The sequence below is a fragment of the Colletotrichum jinshuiense genome, chromosome 10 (assembly GCF_051148585.1).
Source record: "Colletotrichum jinshuiense chromosome 10, complete sequence".
NCBI classification, from domain to species: Eukaryota; Fungi; Ascomycota; class Sordariomycetes; order Glomerellales; family Glomerellaceae; genus Colletotrichum; species Colletotrichum jinshuiense.
The window spans coordinates 2,180,200-2,198,240 of record NC_139303.1 but is presented as its reverse complement, the minus strand read 5'-3'; the positions used below and the strand labels follow the sequence as shown (position 1 = coordinate 2,198,240).

At 48.7% G+C, this 18,041-nt stretch overlaps 5 protein-coding genes across 5 annotated transcripts; 1 reads left to right on the top strand and 4 right to left on the bottom strand.

The window, feature by feature from the left end:
• Positions 1-833: 833 nt before the first annotated feature.
• EsH8_X_000548 (uncharacterized protein) lies at positions 834-2,793 on the bottom strand (the record flags this gene model as incomplete). The annotated part of the gene is made up of 2 exons (XM_083274636.1): positions 834-2,456; positions 2,512-2,793. The coding sequence occupies 2 exons, from the start codon at positions 2,791-2,793 to the stop codon at positions 834-836; spliced, it is 1,905 nt and encodes a 634-aa protein (XP_083120028.1).
• A 1,211-nt stretch (positions 2,794-4,004) lies between these two features.
• Positions 4,005-5,314, bottom strand: EsH8_X_000547 (uncharacterized protein; the record flags this gene model as incomplete). The annotated part of the gene is made up of 6 exons (XM_083274635.1): positions 4,005-4,557; positions 4,617-4,716; positions 4,832-4,932; positions 4,986-5,079; positions 5,133-5,195; positions 5,254-5,314. 6 exons carry the CDS (start codon positions 5,312-5,314, stop codon positions 4,005-4,007), a joined length of 972 nt encoding a protein of 323 aa, XP_083120027.1.
• A 3,549-nt stretch (positions 5,315-8,863) lies between these two features.
• EsH8_X_000546 (FAD-dependent oxidoreductase) lies at positions 8,864-10,630 on the top strand (the record flags this gene model as incomplete). The annotated part of the gene is made up of 2 exons (XM_083274634.1): positions 8,864-9,144; positions 9,196-10,630. 2 exons carry the CDS (start codon positions 8,864-8,866, stop codon positions 10,628-10,630), a joined length of 1,716 nt encoding a protein of 571 aa, XP_083120026.1.
• A 416-nt stretch (positions 10,631-11,046) lies between these two features.
• EsH8_X_000545 (glycoside hydrolase superfamily) lies at positions 11,047-12,608 on the bottom strand (the record flags this gene model as incomplete). The annotated part of the gene is made up of 3 exons (XM_083274633.1): positions 11,047-11,061; positions 11,248-11,956; positions 12,007-12,608. 3 exons carry the CDS (start codon positions 12,606-12,608, stop codon positions 11,047-11,049), a joined length of 1,326 nt encoding a protein of 441 aa, XP_083120025.1.
• A 912-nt stretch (positions 12,609-13,520) lies between these two features.
• On the bottom strand, positions 13,521-15,143 carry EsH8_X_000544 (general substrate transporter; the record flags this gene model as incomplete). Its single annotated transcript, XM_083274632.1, has 1 exon — positions 13,521-15,143. The coding sequence occupies one exon, from the start codon at positions 15,141-15,143 to the stop codon at positions 13,521-13,523; it is 1,623 nt and encodes a 540-aa protein (XP_083120024.1).
• Between the last annotated feature and the right edge of the window lie 2,898 nt (positions 15,144-18,041).

Here is an 18,041-nt window from a genome sequence, read left to right as displayed (position 1 = left end):
GGTGAAGCTGAACAGCAGTGATGGAGACCTGCCAGAAAAATAAGAATCGGAAAGGGGAGATATCTGGGAAGGACCTGAAGTGGAGTCTTGGCTGCTGGTGTAGCAGTGAATTTGCTTGTGTTTGCTTGCTGCAGTCTTGTCGTGGTGGTCAGAAAAAAAGTAACGATTTGTCAGGTTCATTCACTTCTCTCAGTTTTGTCTCTTTCTCTGGCTTGGGCCAGTGCAGACGTCGTCCAGCGGCCCGTTGTCTCTTCGCCGTCATAGATTTGCCTCTTGCCGCTCTCTGTTATTGTGAATAATCAATCCATGGAGATGGCCCAGAGAGATGGCGAGGGAAAATAGGCGCAGATACCGATCACACCGAAGACCAGAAGGAACCAATTACCAGCGGCTGAGATGAACTTCATGGTCCTCATACCATGATAGAATATTTGTTAGACTAGGCCTTTTTGTATATCTTGAGATGGCATTTTATTAATAAGTTTGTAATATGCAAATCATAAGATTGATTGTGTTGGTTAACAAAATATTTTCAAGTAAAGTAATAGTTTTATCAACTGTTATGAAACTTTCAATCAGCTGCCCCTGTTCACTTATTGCTGTGCACCTAATAAATCGCTACCCCAGGCCTGAGGTCCATGATGTGTTCTCATGCCGTCCGTCAACCCATCATACTAAGAACAAATAGTAGATTGCCACCCTCAAATATCTCAAATGCAATTTCTTTTTTCTTTTTTTCTTCTTCAGCGTGATCTGATCGGAACGTTCAATAACAACCAGATTCAACTTCTGTCCCTTTGGTAAGAAAACACAACCCAACCCAGAGATCAAACTCAAGTCGCCAAAGGGTTGATGCCGAGAACCTTTAGCCCATTTTCAAACACTTGCCTCGCATTCTCATACAGAACTGCCCGCGCAAGGTTCAATTTGGGATCCTCAGTGGTATTTTCTTTCTCATCATCGTCTCCCGCTTCGTCGCCGTCAAGACACTCAACAAGCTGTTCGGCCAGCCGATACAAGAAGTTCAATACAGCAGATGGCTCAATTGTCTTGCAAGCCGCATTTATAATATCTGGGTACTGCGCCATGAGCCGAAGAAGGTTCGTGTACTCCTCTGTCTCAAGTTGAGAGTAGTCGACTTCTCCCAGCGCCATCGGATCAGCACCGAGCTGCTTTAGAGTCAACCCGAGACGGGTATACGAGTACTGTAGTGATGCGCCTGTTTCTCCTTCAAACTCTGTCGTTTTCTTGGTGTCAAATGTATATCCGTTGCTCCGCTTGGTGTGCATGTCCTGCGCGATGAGGGAAGTAATGCCAAACTCCTCAGCAGCCGCAAGGGGGGCTGCTCCACCTTGCTCCGCCATCATGGCTTCCCTGACCACATTGGTACACTGGTCCAAAATATCTCCAAACAGGTGTGCATTCCCAAGTTGGTCAGAGAGGCCATTGACTTTCCCAAAGCCAACATGTTGAAGTCTCTCAGCGAGGTCCTCGCGTCCCATCAAGACCAACGCCTTTGAGACGCGTCTGAAGTGTGACTCCTGCTCTGAAGCAACGACATAAATCATCTTGTCAAAGCCGTACTTCTTGTTCCGATCAAGAACTGTGGCGATGTCTCGGAGCAGGTAAGTCGTAGTGCCAGTGCGATTGCGAACTACCGCAGTACCGAGACCTTTGGCGCCCTGTTTTTTGAAATCGATAATCCAAGACCCTTCACTCTCTTCGAGGACGCCTTTTTCTTTGAGAACAGCTTCGGCTTCAGCTATGGACTCTGACGTAACCTGTGACTCGCCGGCATATTCGTCAAACTCAATGCCAAGTCGGCTGTATGCTTTGGCATAGTCGTCGACATACACGTCGCGGAATCTTTTCCAAAGTGCAATGGCGCTAGCTTCACCCTCCTCCATGCGTTTGAAGAAGGCATCTCGTTCAGCATAGATTCCACGTGATTCGATCTCAGCAGTGTTTTTGTTTTCGTTTTTTGCCGCATGGCTAGCCTCGACCTCGGGCATGAAGGCCTTTTCGATTCTGTTGTACACGTCCAGAAGATGTCGAATGGGATTCTTGCTGAACTCTGCTTCGGAACCGAACTTGTCCCAACCAACAGCCAGTAAGGCAACATTCTTGCCCCAGTCTCCAAGGTAGTTAAGTCTCACAACTTCCCAGCCCATCTTCTCATGGAGGTTTGCGATAGATGCGCCATTGATAGTGCTGCGCAAATGCCTACCATCGAATTCGCTTGCAATATTTGGCGAGGAAAATTCGACAATAATCTTTTGGCGTTCAGAATCTGGGTTTTTAGGATCTCGCCGACCCAGTGACTCATCATTTCCGTACAATGCCTTGCGATCGGCGATGAAGGGGAGTACAACCCTAGGCACCGTGAAGGGAGATGAGAAGATTCGGATATGAACGCCATCAATAAAAGGGAAGGTGTAAAGCGGCGACTTTGGAAACTGCGCATAGTTTAGTCAAAATAGCACTTTACGCTGATTCTGTTTCTTTTCTCACTTTTCTAAGCAAAGCGGTCGCCGAGTCAGAGTCATGCTTCATTTTCAGACGTGGAATGACAATCGCAAAATCGCCCATGGAAATTGCACTAGTCCACTGAATGGCTTCAAACGCAACATCGGGATCACATTCGGCCGCATCAGCCACAATCTTGGCGAGGTAGGATCGGAAAATATCGAGTGGGCGGACCAGAACATTGGACTCGGGGAATGCAGGGATTGGAATATCGAGGCTGAGCTTTTCCAGCAAGGTGTGCAAGGCCTCCAGAGATAGTGTCGCCATGTCTGATGTGAAATTTTTTGGGGATTGAGGGTTCAGCCCATTAATCTCTTCGATTTCAGGCGTTCTGGTACAAGAAACTTTCGACAGGTTAATATTCTGCGTCTTCAGACATTTATTTTGACGTGCGGGACCTTGAAGATAATGGTGTGGTCGGGCATTTAGGCGGTCCAACGCGGCACCCCAAGATTGGGCTTAAGTGTGACTGATGCAGATGCAGGCTGGGCTGACACGTCACAATACTTCCGAAAGTAAGGCGAACTTATTTACCTGTAATCCTGTAACCGATCATAAATCGTGATCCTCCCGATGCGAACATGAGCAATGTCGATAGGCCGCCTCACTTGTCACATCGTATCGGGACCTAGCATTGATTGCGGCCATAACATGGTGGGTTTAATCTGATATTTACACCTGATAGTTACTACTGGTTGCTGGTAGTTTCGATTTGAGAGATGCCCTGACAACACCACGGTGATATGCGTCATACTGCAGCCATGCTGTTGCCTTCACAAGGGTTGTAAGGGGTATCAGAAGCTGTGTGTTGAATGGTTGTCACACCCACCAGGAAAAACATGGCCAATGAACCCGCAATCGTGAACCCGCTCTGGACATCTTTCGTCGTCACTGACCAAATCAGACCAACCAATAGTGAAAGTGACACCAGAGAGAGCTTGATGACTTCCAGAAAAAGGATATTCGGGCCCATTTCTACTTCCATCCCAACTCCGCTCCGATTAACCGGGTCTCCAGTGAACCTCCCGTTTTTCTTGTGAATAATCCGCTTTGAAATCTCGCTTGATTTTGCCTCGAGGATTGAAGGCCGCCCAAAGTAAGCAACAAGAACCAGTGATGGAACAGGGTTGAACCAGCCAGCTGTCTGATGATACTCGGCCGGACCCGATGAGTAGACATTTCTACGACAAATTCCGGCATGACCATCGCTGTACAGCTCAAACTAGGAGCACAATTGTTGCTTGATTTGATCATTGAATTCCCAGAGACTGCATTCATCTTGCTGGCCATCAATATGCGAGATCGAAACCTATGGCGCCTCTGCATCGACTTCAAGGATGATATTTAAGGGCTTGGTATATGCTAAATTCTACTTATGTTAAATTAGCTTCTCTCCGCTGAGAGTATCATAAGTCAGGGTATACATACAAATTACTATCTGGATATTTAACTGTAATCTACAAAGTCATCGACCACTATCAAACGGCTTGTCCCGGCTCCCTGGGATCGCTCGTAACCACGAACTCGGTTTTCTTAACGATAACTGGTGCGTCGAGGTGGTAATCTGCGCTTCCATCATCCGACCCTTTTCCTACCCTGGAACTCTGAATGCCGAGCTCAACCTCGTTACGGTCAATCCCGCTGCTCAAGGGTTGCATCCCACTCATTCCCGGCCTCCAGCTCTGCAGCGCGTATCTGCTCCCGACATTGCCGCTCTGTCGAGACTTGCCATAGCTGCTTGCAGCACCGTATTTGTTGCTTCGGCTTCCGGATTTACTCTTTTCGTTGAAGTATTTGACGAGTGGTGCGAGAGTTGGAATACAACAAACGATGATGCCGAGATTGTTCTCAATGGATGACCACATAATCAGGGGGGCAGAGTCGAGGTAGTTTGCGAGGGCGTGGACAGTTTGTATTCGAATGATTTGGATTACGGTGATGAAGGCGCCTAGTCCGAAGAGACCGAGCAGGACGAACTTCTTGCGCTTCTGGATTTTTGAGGTTGCGAGAACGGGGAAGGGTAGGAACATCCTGGAAGAGTATCAGTCAGTTTAGCTGAGCAAAATGTGATAAGGGAAGGATCTACATACACAACAATATCGAAAGCAATGGTCAGGGCGGCCATACTGGTGTAAAAGGGGACTCCAGGTAAACAAGACCCGTTTGTGATAGTCGGATCCCATTGTTTGGCTATCTGCTAGCTGTCAGGTGGCTGTTGAAACATTCTTTTTTAGGACAACTCTTACCGGTGTACATAGATTCAATTGTACGACTAGGAACGCTATGTGGTAGGCAATGCACATACCAATGGTGACAAGCGTCGCCCACCTATAGATCCCCTTTGGTATGAAGCGGAGGTAAGAAAGAAGCAAGCTGATCTTGAAGCCAAGGATGCTGGTGATATAGCTTTGCTAAGTTAGGTGGGTGTTTCAATTTAGCAGAAGCTTTTCTGCACTTACAATGGTGCGCCGGCATATTGCAAAAGGCCGAAATTGTAGAGATTCTCCTCAGGCATATCTTCTAATTTCTTGATCCCAAGACCCCATTTCGTTTCTTGATATGATTGTTAGAATTCTAAAGTAGCCTCAAATAAACGACAAACTTACGTATTGTGCTAACTATTGCGAATCCGCAAGCAGCAAACCAGGTGACGACAATTACCCAGTCATCTATCATTGAGAGGTTAGTCAACACTGTATTATTTGCAGCTTGTAGTATCAGGCTTACCTGCACCGGCTGCTTTGAGCATGCCCATGCGAACATAAAGGCGCAGGGCCATTATGATCATTGATAAGGCCGAGAACACTAATGCGATGGCCGTGATCTGTATCCCTGTGGACTCCGTCCCCGGCGGAGTGTTATAAGTCCATGACTCTCCCATGATGGCTTCCTCTCCAAGCAGCCTCCGGCTTGCTGTACTCTGAGCTTGGTCCCAGACGCAAGGCTGGAGGTCTATTGACAGACAAGTTGACAGGATGTGCGAGATGGGAAGAATGTTGCCGATCTAGACGCCAGAACTAGGCAGAGAAAGGCACAAGTGGACAGAGTGGGGGGGGGCCAATAGCTTTAGGCTGCCTGTATCTGAGCAGCAGCTTGTGCACAACTTCATCAGGCCAGTTTTTAAAACGACCTTACTCCGAAGAGGGAAGGGAGGGAGCATCAGAATACAAATATCTGCTCGTCTTCTCCCTTTGTCACACAAGGGCTAACCTTATGAAATGGGTAATTCTGCTCCGCTACCGAGTATCTGGACCAGAAGACTGTCCCCTGTCGGAACATGCAGGCAAGAAATCACACTTACGGTCGCGGCCAAGCCGGCTGCAATCACGAACTTTGTATGTCCTCTTGGCTGAATCCAAGAGATGTGGGCTTGGTCTCCCCCCTGGACTCAGATCTCATACACTACAAGGTAACGTCCCCTCTTCCCTCGTGCATTGCACGTTTAGGGAAGCCACGAGGACACATATGGGGTACAAGTACACCCCCGGCCGGAATGTGAGCCGATGTTGCATTTCAGGAGTGTGCTCTGGAGCCGAACTCACCCTGCCAGCATCTTGCAACACATACCAAGTCGCTACCAGCCACCCAGACATTTTTACCCGCGCCAGGGATGTGTCCTTAGTTCTAGAAGAAGTGGCCACGGCCCTCGTTCCCTGCAACGCCCCCAAACGTATGTGCATGTGCATGTGCATCAGTGTTATGTATTGTATTCGTACGCGGCACTAATTAACGCAGATGCCGGGATGATCGATATAGGTAAGATAACTTGTCGGCCCCCTGGCTTCAGTACTTCGTGTGTGGGAGCCGATTTGTGGTTTCCCAGTCTAGTACTGACAAATGATGGCGAAGTGATTCCGAGCGAGATAAATGAGCCACAGTTTAACCAAAACTTGAGAGCTTGTCTTCATTCCATATGAATTTACGGTTGTGACATATCACATTGGAGGCCAATCTGCTGCGTGCGTTCGATGATAGTGGGAGATTTTGACAACTTGGTATACTAACTGCCTCCTGTTAACGCCGTATTGTGGTGGATCAGGCCGTGAAGTGGCCAGACTTGGTCCGTGTTCCAAGTTCCAATGACAAGTCAATATGACAAACAAGGATATCCCTGCCCGGAACACACCGTTTCGGGCAATTAGCCATCTGCGGTAAAGCTTTCAACTCTGTATCATTATGCTCGTGTTATCCAAGCCGGCTGTCTCAGAAGAAAGGGTTCTCCTTGGAACAGATTGTTACTATTATCCCTAGTCGCGCCTTAGTTGACTTCGATAAGTTTCATCGAGCAAGAACCGGCTTTGATGTTTACATTCTTCAGAAGGATGCAGTTGTTGTGAGTTCAAATCTATGCCTCCACGTGGGACTGTAATTACACTAGTGCCGACTTCCGTACACCCCGCTCCTACTCCACTGACGAAAAAGAAGTTCTCGGCCACATCCCGCTTTTCAGGTGAGAGTGATGCTCGAGCGTACTATGTAGGTGAAGACATTCTCCAGTTCCCCAAGGCCATAGGTAGGGAGAACCTCCACTCTTCGGGGATCTGCGGGGCCAAGAATTGGTTCTGGGCGTGGACAGATACCAGGGAATGAGACGATCAGCGAGTGCCGCTGAACAAGCCGTTACAGTGAGTCGAACACACTGGCGTAAAACGGTTTGCGGAAGTTCAGTCGGATCCGAAGCCAAGAAAACCACACAATACGTCTGTGCTGCGTTAAATTTTGAATTTCTTGGTTGATTTTGAGTTTATACTGAAATATCGACGTGCATGATAGGTGCCAATCCTTTTCCAATAGCGCCCTTATGACTGATGATCTCAACCACTTTGAGGGCCAAGATTAAGTCACTGATCGCAAGAAACACATGACCTCCTGCAAATCACGTTCGGATGAACATCTAATTTACCAAGCGCGTCTTCCTTCCCCGGACAAGATGGCGAGGACCAATGCATAAGTAAGAAGTCTGCAGTTTCCAGGGGCTGAGAGACAACAACGGGTTTTTTTTTTTTTTTTAAGTTGTTGCCATCGAGATTTAGTCACATACTGCCCGAATGATCAGACGTTACGGCATTTGTAAGTCCGCACCCTTGCCATTTATGTGTTGCCTCGTATGATGCAGCTTCTACCGAAACTTGAAGGAATTTCATCTCAGCGGCTGATGACGAGTTCTGGTTAGACCGCCGCGAGGCCCCTACTGTGCCCCTGAAGAGTGTGAGGGGCCGCTGGATGATCCTCTTTTCGTGCCATGGATCTGGTGTCGTGCCCCTCTGTTGACAGGGGAGCGAATAGACTTTGCTGAAGAATCTCCGCAGCGTCAATTTCCGACCTATGTTGAGCCCGATTGTTTAAGAACCCTCAAAAACGCCGAGGCAAACTCCGGAAAGTTCTCGGACACTGCTGTACTAGCGCCTGTTGCAATCCATCGCCATCCCGCCGTATGTAGAAGCATATACCGAACACAATAAGATCATGCCTTGGAGTGTAAACTAAATGTATTTCGCAAGGGCTACAGTCCGCAAGTTCTGCAGGATTCGGCATTTGAACGAGAGGACTAGGGTCATCCGTTGGGGGCATTGCATCCTTTGATCTGCGAGCCACTCAAAGTCCCGCTGAACAAGACTTTGGGAGAATGTTCGTGTGGGTCCAGCTGGACCAGCCAGGCCCGGCTATGGCCAGGTGATAAAGATGGAACCCCCATGACCCGGATGGATCTTGGTCGCGTTGTGGGAGCCAGCAGCGACCACGCCAGCAGACGCGACAAGGAAGTAAGCGAACTCGGAGGACATGATAACCGGTTGACCGAGGCACCTAGCATCCCTGGCATCTTGCCGATATCCAGGTCGATATTTTCTTCGTTCCCAGCTCCACACTCTCCACTGCTTCATACCCCCCCCGCCCCGGAAGACAGTTTTGACAGGGGGGTCGGTTACAAACAGCGCTGTATTATTACTAGGCATTTGACCTAAGTCGGGTCCTCATGAACGATAGTGAGGGATTCATCAGCAAACAGGAAGGCGCGGCAAACTTCTACTAGTTTGGGGGGCGAAGTCATGTTCTACAGGGCCCAAATTTCGGCGGTAAACCCAGTCAGGAAACGTTGTCCATGACGAGATGGACCTGCATGCCGTAGCCCTGGGCATCTTTGTTGAGGATTTGCATTCTACTAAAATGGCAGTCTTTGGCCATTGATTAAAGTTATATTTTGATGAGTTGGTTCAGCGGCGTTCATTTTCTTCCCTCTTCCCGTCCCCAGCCGTCTAACGTGCCGCCGATCTTTTCTAGCCGTGCGCTGCCCTTCCGCTGTTCCCTGTATTCCCCTTTGGACTTGGACCGAGTAAAGATGAAGAGCTTTGTCCTCCAAGCGGCCCTCGTTGGTGCGGCGCTTGCTGCTCCGAACCGCCCGTTCATCGGCGCTGCCGTTCTTGAGCGTGGTACCGACGACTGCAAGTGCTTCCCCGGTGACAGCTGCTGGCCTGCCACGGCGCAGTGGGATGCTCTCAACACCACAGTTGGCGGCAATTTGATTGCAACTGTTCCTCTGGGCTCTCCTTGCCACGACCCTACTTACGATGCGGCCACCTGCGCTACGCTGCAGAGCGAATGGCAGAGCTCCGATCTTCAGTTTGTATTCGGTTTCCACGAAGCAAATTCAGTCAACTAACGATGACTCAGTATGGAATCCTCATCCTCAATCATGGCACCTTTCTTCGCGAACCAGAGCTGCGATCCTTTCCAACCTCAGTCTCGCGCCTGCCTGCTAGGTAACTACGTTGTTTACGCCGTTGATGCCAAGACCACCGAGCACATTCAGGCGACAATCGCCTTCGCCAAGGAGCAAAACATCCGTTTCGTCGTTCGCAACACTGGCCATGACTACCTTGGTCGCTCCACTGGTGCTGGAGCTCTCTCTGTGTGGACGCATCACATGAACAGCGCTGAGGTCATTGACTGGAACACCTCCGCCTATCAGGGCAAGGCGATGAAGGTTGGCGCCGGTACGCAGGGTTTCGAGGTTATGGAGGCTGCCCATGCCGCTGGTCTTGCTGTTGTTGGCGGCGAGTGCCCAACTGTCGGAATCGCTGGAGGCTACACCCAAGGTGGTGGGCATTCCGCTCTCTCTACGTCTTTTGGTCTGGGCGCGGATAACGTCTTGGAGTGGGAGGTCGTAGTTGCCAACGGTACGCTTCTTACTGCGTCCAAGACTGAGAACTCTGATCTTTTCTGGGCTCTCTCCGGTGGAGGCGGCGGTAACTGGGGTGTTGTTACGTCCATGACGGTCAAGGCTCACCCTGATGCCAAGGTTGGTGGTGCCACACTGGTTATTCTCGCCGCCAACAACGACAACGAATCATTCTATAATGCCATCGATGCCTTCCACGAGGAGCTCGCCGGCATGGTTGACGGTGGCTCTATGGTTGTCTACTACTTCGCGGCTGCCTTCTTCCAGATTGCCCCACTGAACGCCTTTAACAAGACCGCCGACGAGGTCAAGACCCTTCTGGCCCCCTTCGTCGCTCGTCTCGACGCTCTCGCCATCGATTACACTGTCAACTACTCCGAATTTGAGAGCTACTACAACCACTACGACCAGTATTTCGGACCTCTCCCCGTCGGTAACATCCAGGTTGGCATTGCCCAGTATGGCGGCCGCCTCATCCCCCGCGACAACATCACCAACATCGGCTCCTTCTCCCGCAGTGTAGCTGAGAAGGGCGTCACCTTCATCGGTGTCGGAACCGACGTCAGCAAGTTCGGTACCAAGGATACCAACTCAGTGACACCAGCCTGGCGCAACGCCCTGGTTCATGCCACCTTGACCACTGTGTGGAGCTTCACTGCACCCTGGGAGGATATGCTTGCCAACCAAGACCTGATGACCAACGTAGTCATGAAGGAGATCGAGGCTCTTACTCCTGCTGGCGGCGCTTACATGAACGAGGCCGACTTCCAGCAGCCTAACTTCCAGCAGGAGTTCTTTGGCAGCAACTACGCCTCTTTGTTGTCCCTCAAGCAGAAGTGGGATTCCGAAGGTTTCTTCTACGCTCGTAATGCCGTTGGCAGTGAGCAGTGGAGTGTTGCCAACAACGGGAGGATGTGCCGTGTTTAAATGAGGAAATAGTCTAATCAATTGAATTCTCAAAAGGTTATCTCTGGTTGCCAATTTGTGTACGCCATCTTCATCCTGCAAGACATACTTTTGGAATCAAATCTGTCTTGGAGCTTTGTTGGCCGTGCTCATATAAATATTGAACCGTTGATGTAGAAACTTGATGTTTTGTCCATATCATGCTATACCAACAAGCAGTCGCAAACCCAGATTCTGCATATTCTCGTCATAACACAGTACATTATGAAAAGTCCAAATAGCCATGTTATAAGTTGCTAGTTACCTCCTTGGAGCCGCAAATGATCGTCAATTAATGCTATATAATATGTGCAGCTTGTAGCTGCCAACAATTTTGAAAGACAAGTATATTGGACTGAGTTTTGTAGATTCTGCAAAACCATGTTCCCCGTTCACTTTTAAGTCGTGAAGTGCTGCACATAATATTTAGCACGTTCTGACTTTTCAATCCGCGCCAGAAAACTCGAATGCGAACGCCGTCGAATTAGTTGGAGGCTCAACTAATATCGTAAGCTAGAAGGGGAGGGGATTGACGTCAGTACTGTGTATGAGACAACTATGGATGATGTTGTAGCTGTGGCTGAATTGGTACAACTTACAGTGTCTGAAGAATAGCTGACATTGGTCAGACCCAGATCGACCGGCAAGCCAACTTCGGCCTTTGGGCCTGCCCAATCGAAACGGTAACTGCGCAGCGCGATTGTGCCATCACTGGGAAGACCAAGGCGGCCCAGTCCCGAGATGCTGATTTCATAGGTGCTTTGAACTGTTCTAGTTCCCGCAAGGATCTTGAGATTGCCTCCGGCAATAGTGGCAAACACATCGAACTTGTGGTCAGGAGTCGCTGTTGTAGCAATACGCTCGCCATCCATCTCGGCATAATACCTGTACAAATCCCATTCGCCGTTAGGTTTATATATACCATCCGCATTCTTGAAGATCAGATCGGCCATGTAATCATGAAGGGCCGCCCCACCACCCCAGTTAGCTCGAAGACCTCGCAAGTTGTGGCGTTCTAGCTGTGCGAGGTAGAAGACCGTGTTGGCAGGGTTTTGCTCAGATGGCCAAGCATACTCATTAATGTCGATTGGCCTTTCTGGAAGATCGTATTGACTGCGAAGAGTATCGAAATCAGGAATTACTCTGTCCGGCTCACGCTGCCAGTCACCGATCTGGTGCCAAGAGTAGATATCCGGGATTGTGTCATTTAGGGACACAGTAGCTAACCAAGAGTTCCACCTCTCATGTTCAAGAGTAGGGGCATTTGCCGCAGATGGACCGGAGATGAGAGTGCCTGGAAGTTCCGCTCTTGGGTATCGTTAGTCAAAGTCATTGCAAATTTTGTTCTTGTCACAAACCTAATAATTTTGTGAGCCCGAACATAATACTCCAAATACTGCTCCCACGAGCGAGACCAAAAGCTTTCGAGTTCCGGCTCATTCCAAATATCAAAGACAAGTCCGTCGAGCATGTCGTTCGTCTTGAGGTCGCTGACTACCTGCCCGAGAAAGATTTCCATCTCAGTCCAGTTGCCATTGTCTCCAGGAAATGCTGTTTCTTGGCCCTGGATGCTGTCGGCACCCCAAAGATCATGTGGCAGTAGTATGTAGTCGCCTCCATACTTGCGCGTGGTTTGATAGTTCGAAAGAGCCGAGTTGAAACGACCGATGTAGCCATCATAGCCACCTCCAGCCCAGCCGGGCGCCGGAATTTGGGCACCTCCGGCACGACAAACGTTGAACTTGATATCAGTCACCAAGTATTCGGGAATTGAGTGATCAGCATATGTGCCGTTGTCGGGCCACCCGTAAATGAAACCGGAACCGAGGAATTTGGTCTGGCCAGTAGAAGTTGTGAGATCCACAGTAGCTGTGCCAGCTGAAGTTTGTCTCGTTGCCAGTCCACCGGCATGGCTGACTCCCAAAGCCGAGATGACGGAGAAAATATTGATTAGACCCATGTTGTCAAGCAAATATAGTTATCGAGACACAATTTATACCCACAGACAATTGAATCATTGAATTTCGAGTCATCTTCTATTTAAGATACTTCATAAAAATATACCTTGCCGTATTCACATCGTATCGCCTCCCAGAGGGGTTGTGACAGGTTCATACCCCACCGGGAACATATACCTGTTGCTGTGATGAAAGAGGGCTTCATTTCCACACAGGCACTCCATTTCCCCGCTTGCCAAGGTGAAGCTGCAAGTACTCGGTCGCACTTCTTCGTGGGGAAGGCGTTGGGTGAACCCACTACCAATCCCACGCCGACCCGCCCCCGCCGGACATCATGTGTGTTTTTCCCGTGTCCCGGAGCTATCCGATGTCACAGTCATACTCAGATCATGCAAACTTTTCATTCGGGAGCACCTGATCAATGACAGCAGAGGGAACCAATTTTTTTTTAACCAAGTTCAGAGGATTATGTTAAGCCAGTGGAAATTACGACGACAGGGTACTACATGGCCAAAATCATGTTCTCAAAGCTACAACGCTGATTAGTTAAAACCAACTTCAAATACATTATAATGTTAATTTTCAACCTTAAACCTGATCCCGTTCAAGAGTATTGATGGAGTACGCATCATACGATGAAGCTATTTTGTTAACTCTGGCAAAAGGCTACATGAAGTGCCTGATGTATTAAAATCTGACATTACGTCATGCAACTGACAACGACACCTATGAAGTTACTGGGAATACTTCTAAAATTCATTTTGTTGAAATTAGGATTCATAATTATTGCATTTATAGCTGGTGTAACGGAACAGCATATCAGGAGACTTTATTACCAGGCATGCCAAAAAAAGAGGGTGGCACTTCGAAAGATACAAAACTTTGTAGATTGGATTGCTAGTATTATTCATGCCTCAACCTTGCTTTTCAAGAACATCTTGACCATCTGCATAAGCATTGACTTTGTACGAAGAAAACTGCGACGCTTTGATACACCGTCCAAACAGAATGTCTAGTTCCTCGTAAGTCTTGTTCTTCGTCTCGGGGAGCCGATAATATGTCCAAAGGAAGAACACAAAAGCACAACCGCCCCAGAAGAAGCCTGTCTTTCCCTTCCAATCTCCAGCAGTGGGGTTAAGCATATAAGGGTTAATGACGTTGCATATGATCTGCGCCACATAATAGGCAATTCGGCTGAGACAAACGCTCTTGTTTCGTAGCCGCGTGGAAGATACTTCTGATATGATAGCGTAGCAGATAGGCCCAACGGTCAAATAGTATATACCGAGCCAGCCAAGCATCATACCAGCCTGAGCGTAATTTGCCGCGTCTGAGGATGGGGCGCCGGCGCTGATGGAACCCACTGTCAGGAGAATGACAGTCAATCCACCTAAACCCCAAAGATATAGAGTGCGGCGACCAAAGGCGTAAAGAAGACCCCAGGATAAAACCGTCCCGATTGAAGCAATTCCAAGTCCGCCGACTGACATTTGAAAAGAGATGGAAGTTGATAATCCAGCTTGGACGAAAAAGTAGGTCGGAGTGCCCCCCATGGCAGAACCACAAAAAGGCTGAGCGGCGAAGGTTAGACAGGCAATTTCGGTTCTTCGCAGATCAACCCCGCGGAAGCAGTCGAGATAGGAAGTTCCCTCGTCCATTTTAGCCTCGATTTCGTTGGTGTGAATCATCATGGCAACTTTCTGTTTGGCGTGGCTGCTTTGCGAGACAGACCCGAGGCGAAGGACGGATTTCTCCGCCTTTTCATAATCGCCAAGTCGGACAAAGTGCCACGGGGACTCGGGCGCAAACCATAGGATGGCGAAGAGCGGGACCGGCCACACCCATTGGATTGCGAATGGTACACGGTATGAAAGTTGTGTACTATTGGCAGAAAATCCTGCTTGAACACCAGCCGAAATAAGCTGACCCAGGGCCCAGCAAAGGTTGACATAGACGGTAAGATAGCCACGCAATGCCATGGGACACACCTCAGATGCATATGCAGGCGCCGTTGTTGCAAATACACCCCAAGGGATACCACAAAGAAACTGGCCCACCAGAAGAACTGGCAAGCTCGGCGAGAAGAAGGAGATGAAGATGAACCCGCATATGGCGGAAAGGGATACTAGGAGGACCTTCCGATATCCAAAGCGGTGGGTGAAGTATCCATTGGCGAAGGCACCGATGATAGTCCCAACACTGACGGCGTTGCTCAGACCATTCTGCCACGATGCTGTAATTTCGTAGGAGTCTTTGCTGGCAATGTATTCGCCGTAGTGTTTCCGGAAGGACGGTTGGGCAAAGAAAGACGATATCAAAACGATGTCGTAACCTTCCATGATGATGGAGGCAGAAACCAAAATGGACCACATGGCAGCCTTAGGATATCGACGGATGGCTTCCATGAAACCAAGATTGTGCTCCTCTTCCGCTGCCTGTTTGGCCATAGCCAAATCTTTGATGGCATAATCACCGGTCGGAGCATGCTCAAGCTCGCCGATCTCGAGCGGGTCGTCCTTATGCTTCACTGCCATCATAGGGTCGACTCTTCGCCTCTAGTCCGGCAACAAAGAACGAGAAGGAAGTTTGGGCGAACCTGTATATTCGGAGGCAAAAACCAAAGATGGATTGGTAGGTGGTAGGTGGATTAGACACAGGGAAAACCAGTCGACAACTGGAGAAGCCAGCTGAGTGGAGCATTTTTTGAGAATATGTAGAAGAACACGCCATACATATCTACATGCCAGTTTTCTAATATCAGTTCCTGTCATTCTATGATACCCCGCATGGTCACCAAGGTAGATCTGGGGTAATTTGCGGAGAAGGACGTTGTCTCTGCAGCAAGGAGCCATCCTACCATTTAGCTGCTAGTTCTGACATTGCCCGGAGTCTCCACCCCCACCGGAGGGCCTGATCGCAACGAACTTTCAAGAATCCACATGACCATTCAACGTTGTCAACCCCGGCGGGGGATCCGAAAATTACATTTATTGATTGATATAGCCTAAATGAAAAACTCCAGCTTCCCCCTCAAGTTCAACTCAATGCTTATTCCAATATTGACTGAACAAGAAAACCAAGTAAGTCGGCATAAGGGCGCTCAGCCCCCCAGACGCAGCAGTTCACTTCCTTTTCAAGTGTATCGGCGCGTTTAGTAGAGCTGCTTGAAGTATTCTTGTCTTCAGACTTTTCCTCCAGCATTCGGATACCTTCATTAAGAATTTTCTTTGGTGCGCCCTCCTTGCAGATGTCGCCCACTCTCGACATGTGGCCTGACATCTTATTGCCCAACCTCACATAGGTTTGTACCATTTCGTCATCGCATGGCCGATCAAGATGTAGAAATTTGGGATCTGGATCCTCTTCAGTTTCCACCGTTGACGTCCTAGACAGCATCTCAATCAGTCCAGCATCTGGTGGCAAAGGACCGTCCTGTAAGTCTGTCAATGCGTCACCCGACACTTGAGGCCCCGACCCATGGTGTTTCAAAAACAGCATCATCGTACTATATGACTAAACAACAAGAGTTGCAGCAAATATTCCGAAAGGCTCCAAGAAGTCACCTACGCTGTAACGACGGATATGCCACAGCATGGCACCAGCATGAACAATGGACAATCTAGCCTTGTAATGATCCTGCAAGGCCCATTTCACGATATGAGCTCTTGCTGTTTCAACCTTTTTGATATCCACAGTTCGAGAGGAGAATCTCGCCGAAGCCGCTGCGGCTAGTGTTTGCAAATAAGGGATCGGCGCTAGGAGAACAAGCCGTGAAAGATGAAGATGCAAAACAGCAGGATGTTCCCAGCCTCCAGCCTTGGCAATAATGGCGTTTGCGTTCCAGTGCAGAAGGTCCAGAGAGTCGCAAGCACTATTTCGCCATCTCGACAGAACAGGGAGAGAGGGTGGCCAAGTCTCATCGACGGTGTTTCCCGAAGTGCATTTTTGGACATCGGCTGTTGGTATCCAGGAGTTAAGTCGTGTCTGGTTTTGATAAACTGCTTCTTTAGTTCTTCGACATATTGCGTATATGAGAATCGTCGTACTGAAGTCGCTCAGATTTTGCGGGAGCTTCTTTTCCATGTAAAGCAATTCCATGGCCTCCGGAATCGTACCTAATGTATGTTTCAGTAATTCAAGGATTAGGAAGAAACTTGGAAAGATTTCTATACAAAAGACGTACCGGTTTCAGGCTTCTGCTTAGTAGACCCTCTTGCGCTATGATGATCCCATATTGGTTCGGGGCATGGCAGCAACCCTTTTGCGTCTCCTAGCATGAGTAGCGGGTTTTGGCCAAACTCGAGGAAGATAATAAAGTCAAGAACCTAGACAATCGCCGATCAATCAGTATAGAGAGCAAGATGATAACAAGAAAAATAGCGACTGTCCTGACTGCTACAGCCCAAAGAAATACGCACCCAGATCATAAGTCCAATCCTTGCCTTTGATTCATTAACAGTCCACTCCTGAGTCCACTCATCACTATCATGGCCCGCTATATCTCTTAAGCATGTGTGTCTTTTGCCTAGCAAGTCCAGTGTATGACATGCGTCAACTAAGAAGTGTCTTAGACCAAGTGTAGACTTATAGGTCCCCGGCTTTCCATTATGTAATTTGCATACAAGCTGAAGAATAACCACTTGAACTTTTTCCAAGCTCATGTCATTCTCAACTGGATCTCCAAGAGACATTTCCCATGGAACCAAAGCACTTCCCATGGAGATTTCGGAGACATAGAAAGAAGCAGCCTTTTCCAGTAATATGAGGAGAATGTTTTGTAAGGGTATTTTCGCGTTACCGCGATCATATCTTGAACCAACTGCACAAACAGCTAGCAGCAAGGGCCAATTTTCTGGCTGGTTATATACCTGAGACATTCTCGGTAGAAATGGGTAAGAAACGTGGAAATGCTGAAAATAGAGTCGAAAGAAGACTCTCATCTGTGACAACGATGGGAGCGGTGGTAATGTAAGGTCTTGTGTGTTGAGGAAAGATTCGGTGTTTACATGCCGACAGAGATTCTCATAGGCGTGAGCGGACAACAAATCCGTCACCAAGTTCCCATCAATGTACACGTTTGTGTTTGAGTTTGCGGCAGTGGTGATTGGATCAGGACTAGCCTGGTCGTCACCTGCTAGGGTTTCTGGGATCAAAATCTTTTGGGATGGGCGACCTTTGAAGGGTGCCCTTGCTGGTGCACCATCGACGTAGTAAGTTCCTGTCGTAGATGCAGACTCTGTCGATCCATTTTCACTGGGTCCATTCAATGGGGTTTTCCCTGAATGGGGAGAGTCTGAATTCGGAAGAGACGACATAGACGTATCCAAGGTTTCTTGCTGATGGCAGTTGAATAGATTAAGCCATGGGACTTGTCTGGGCGCTCGGTCAACATCAATGAGGGCATGCCCACCGTCCAAGTGAGATGAGAGATCTTC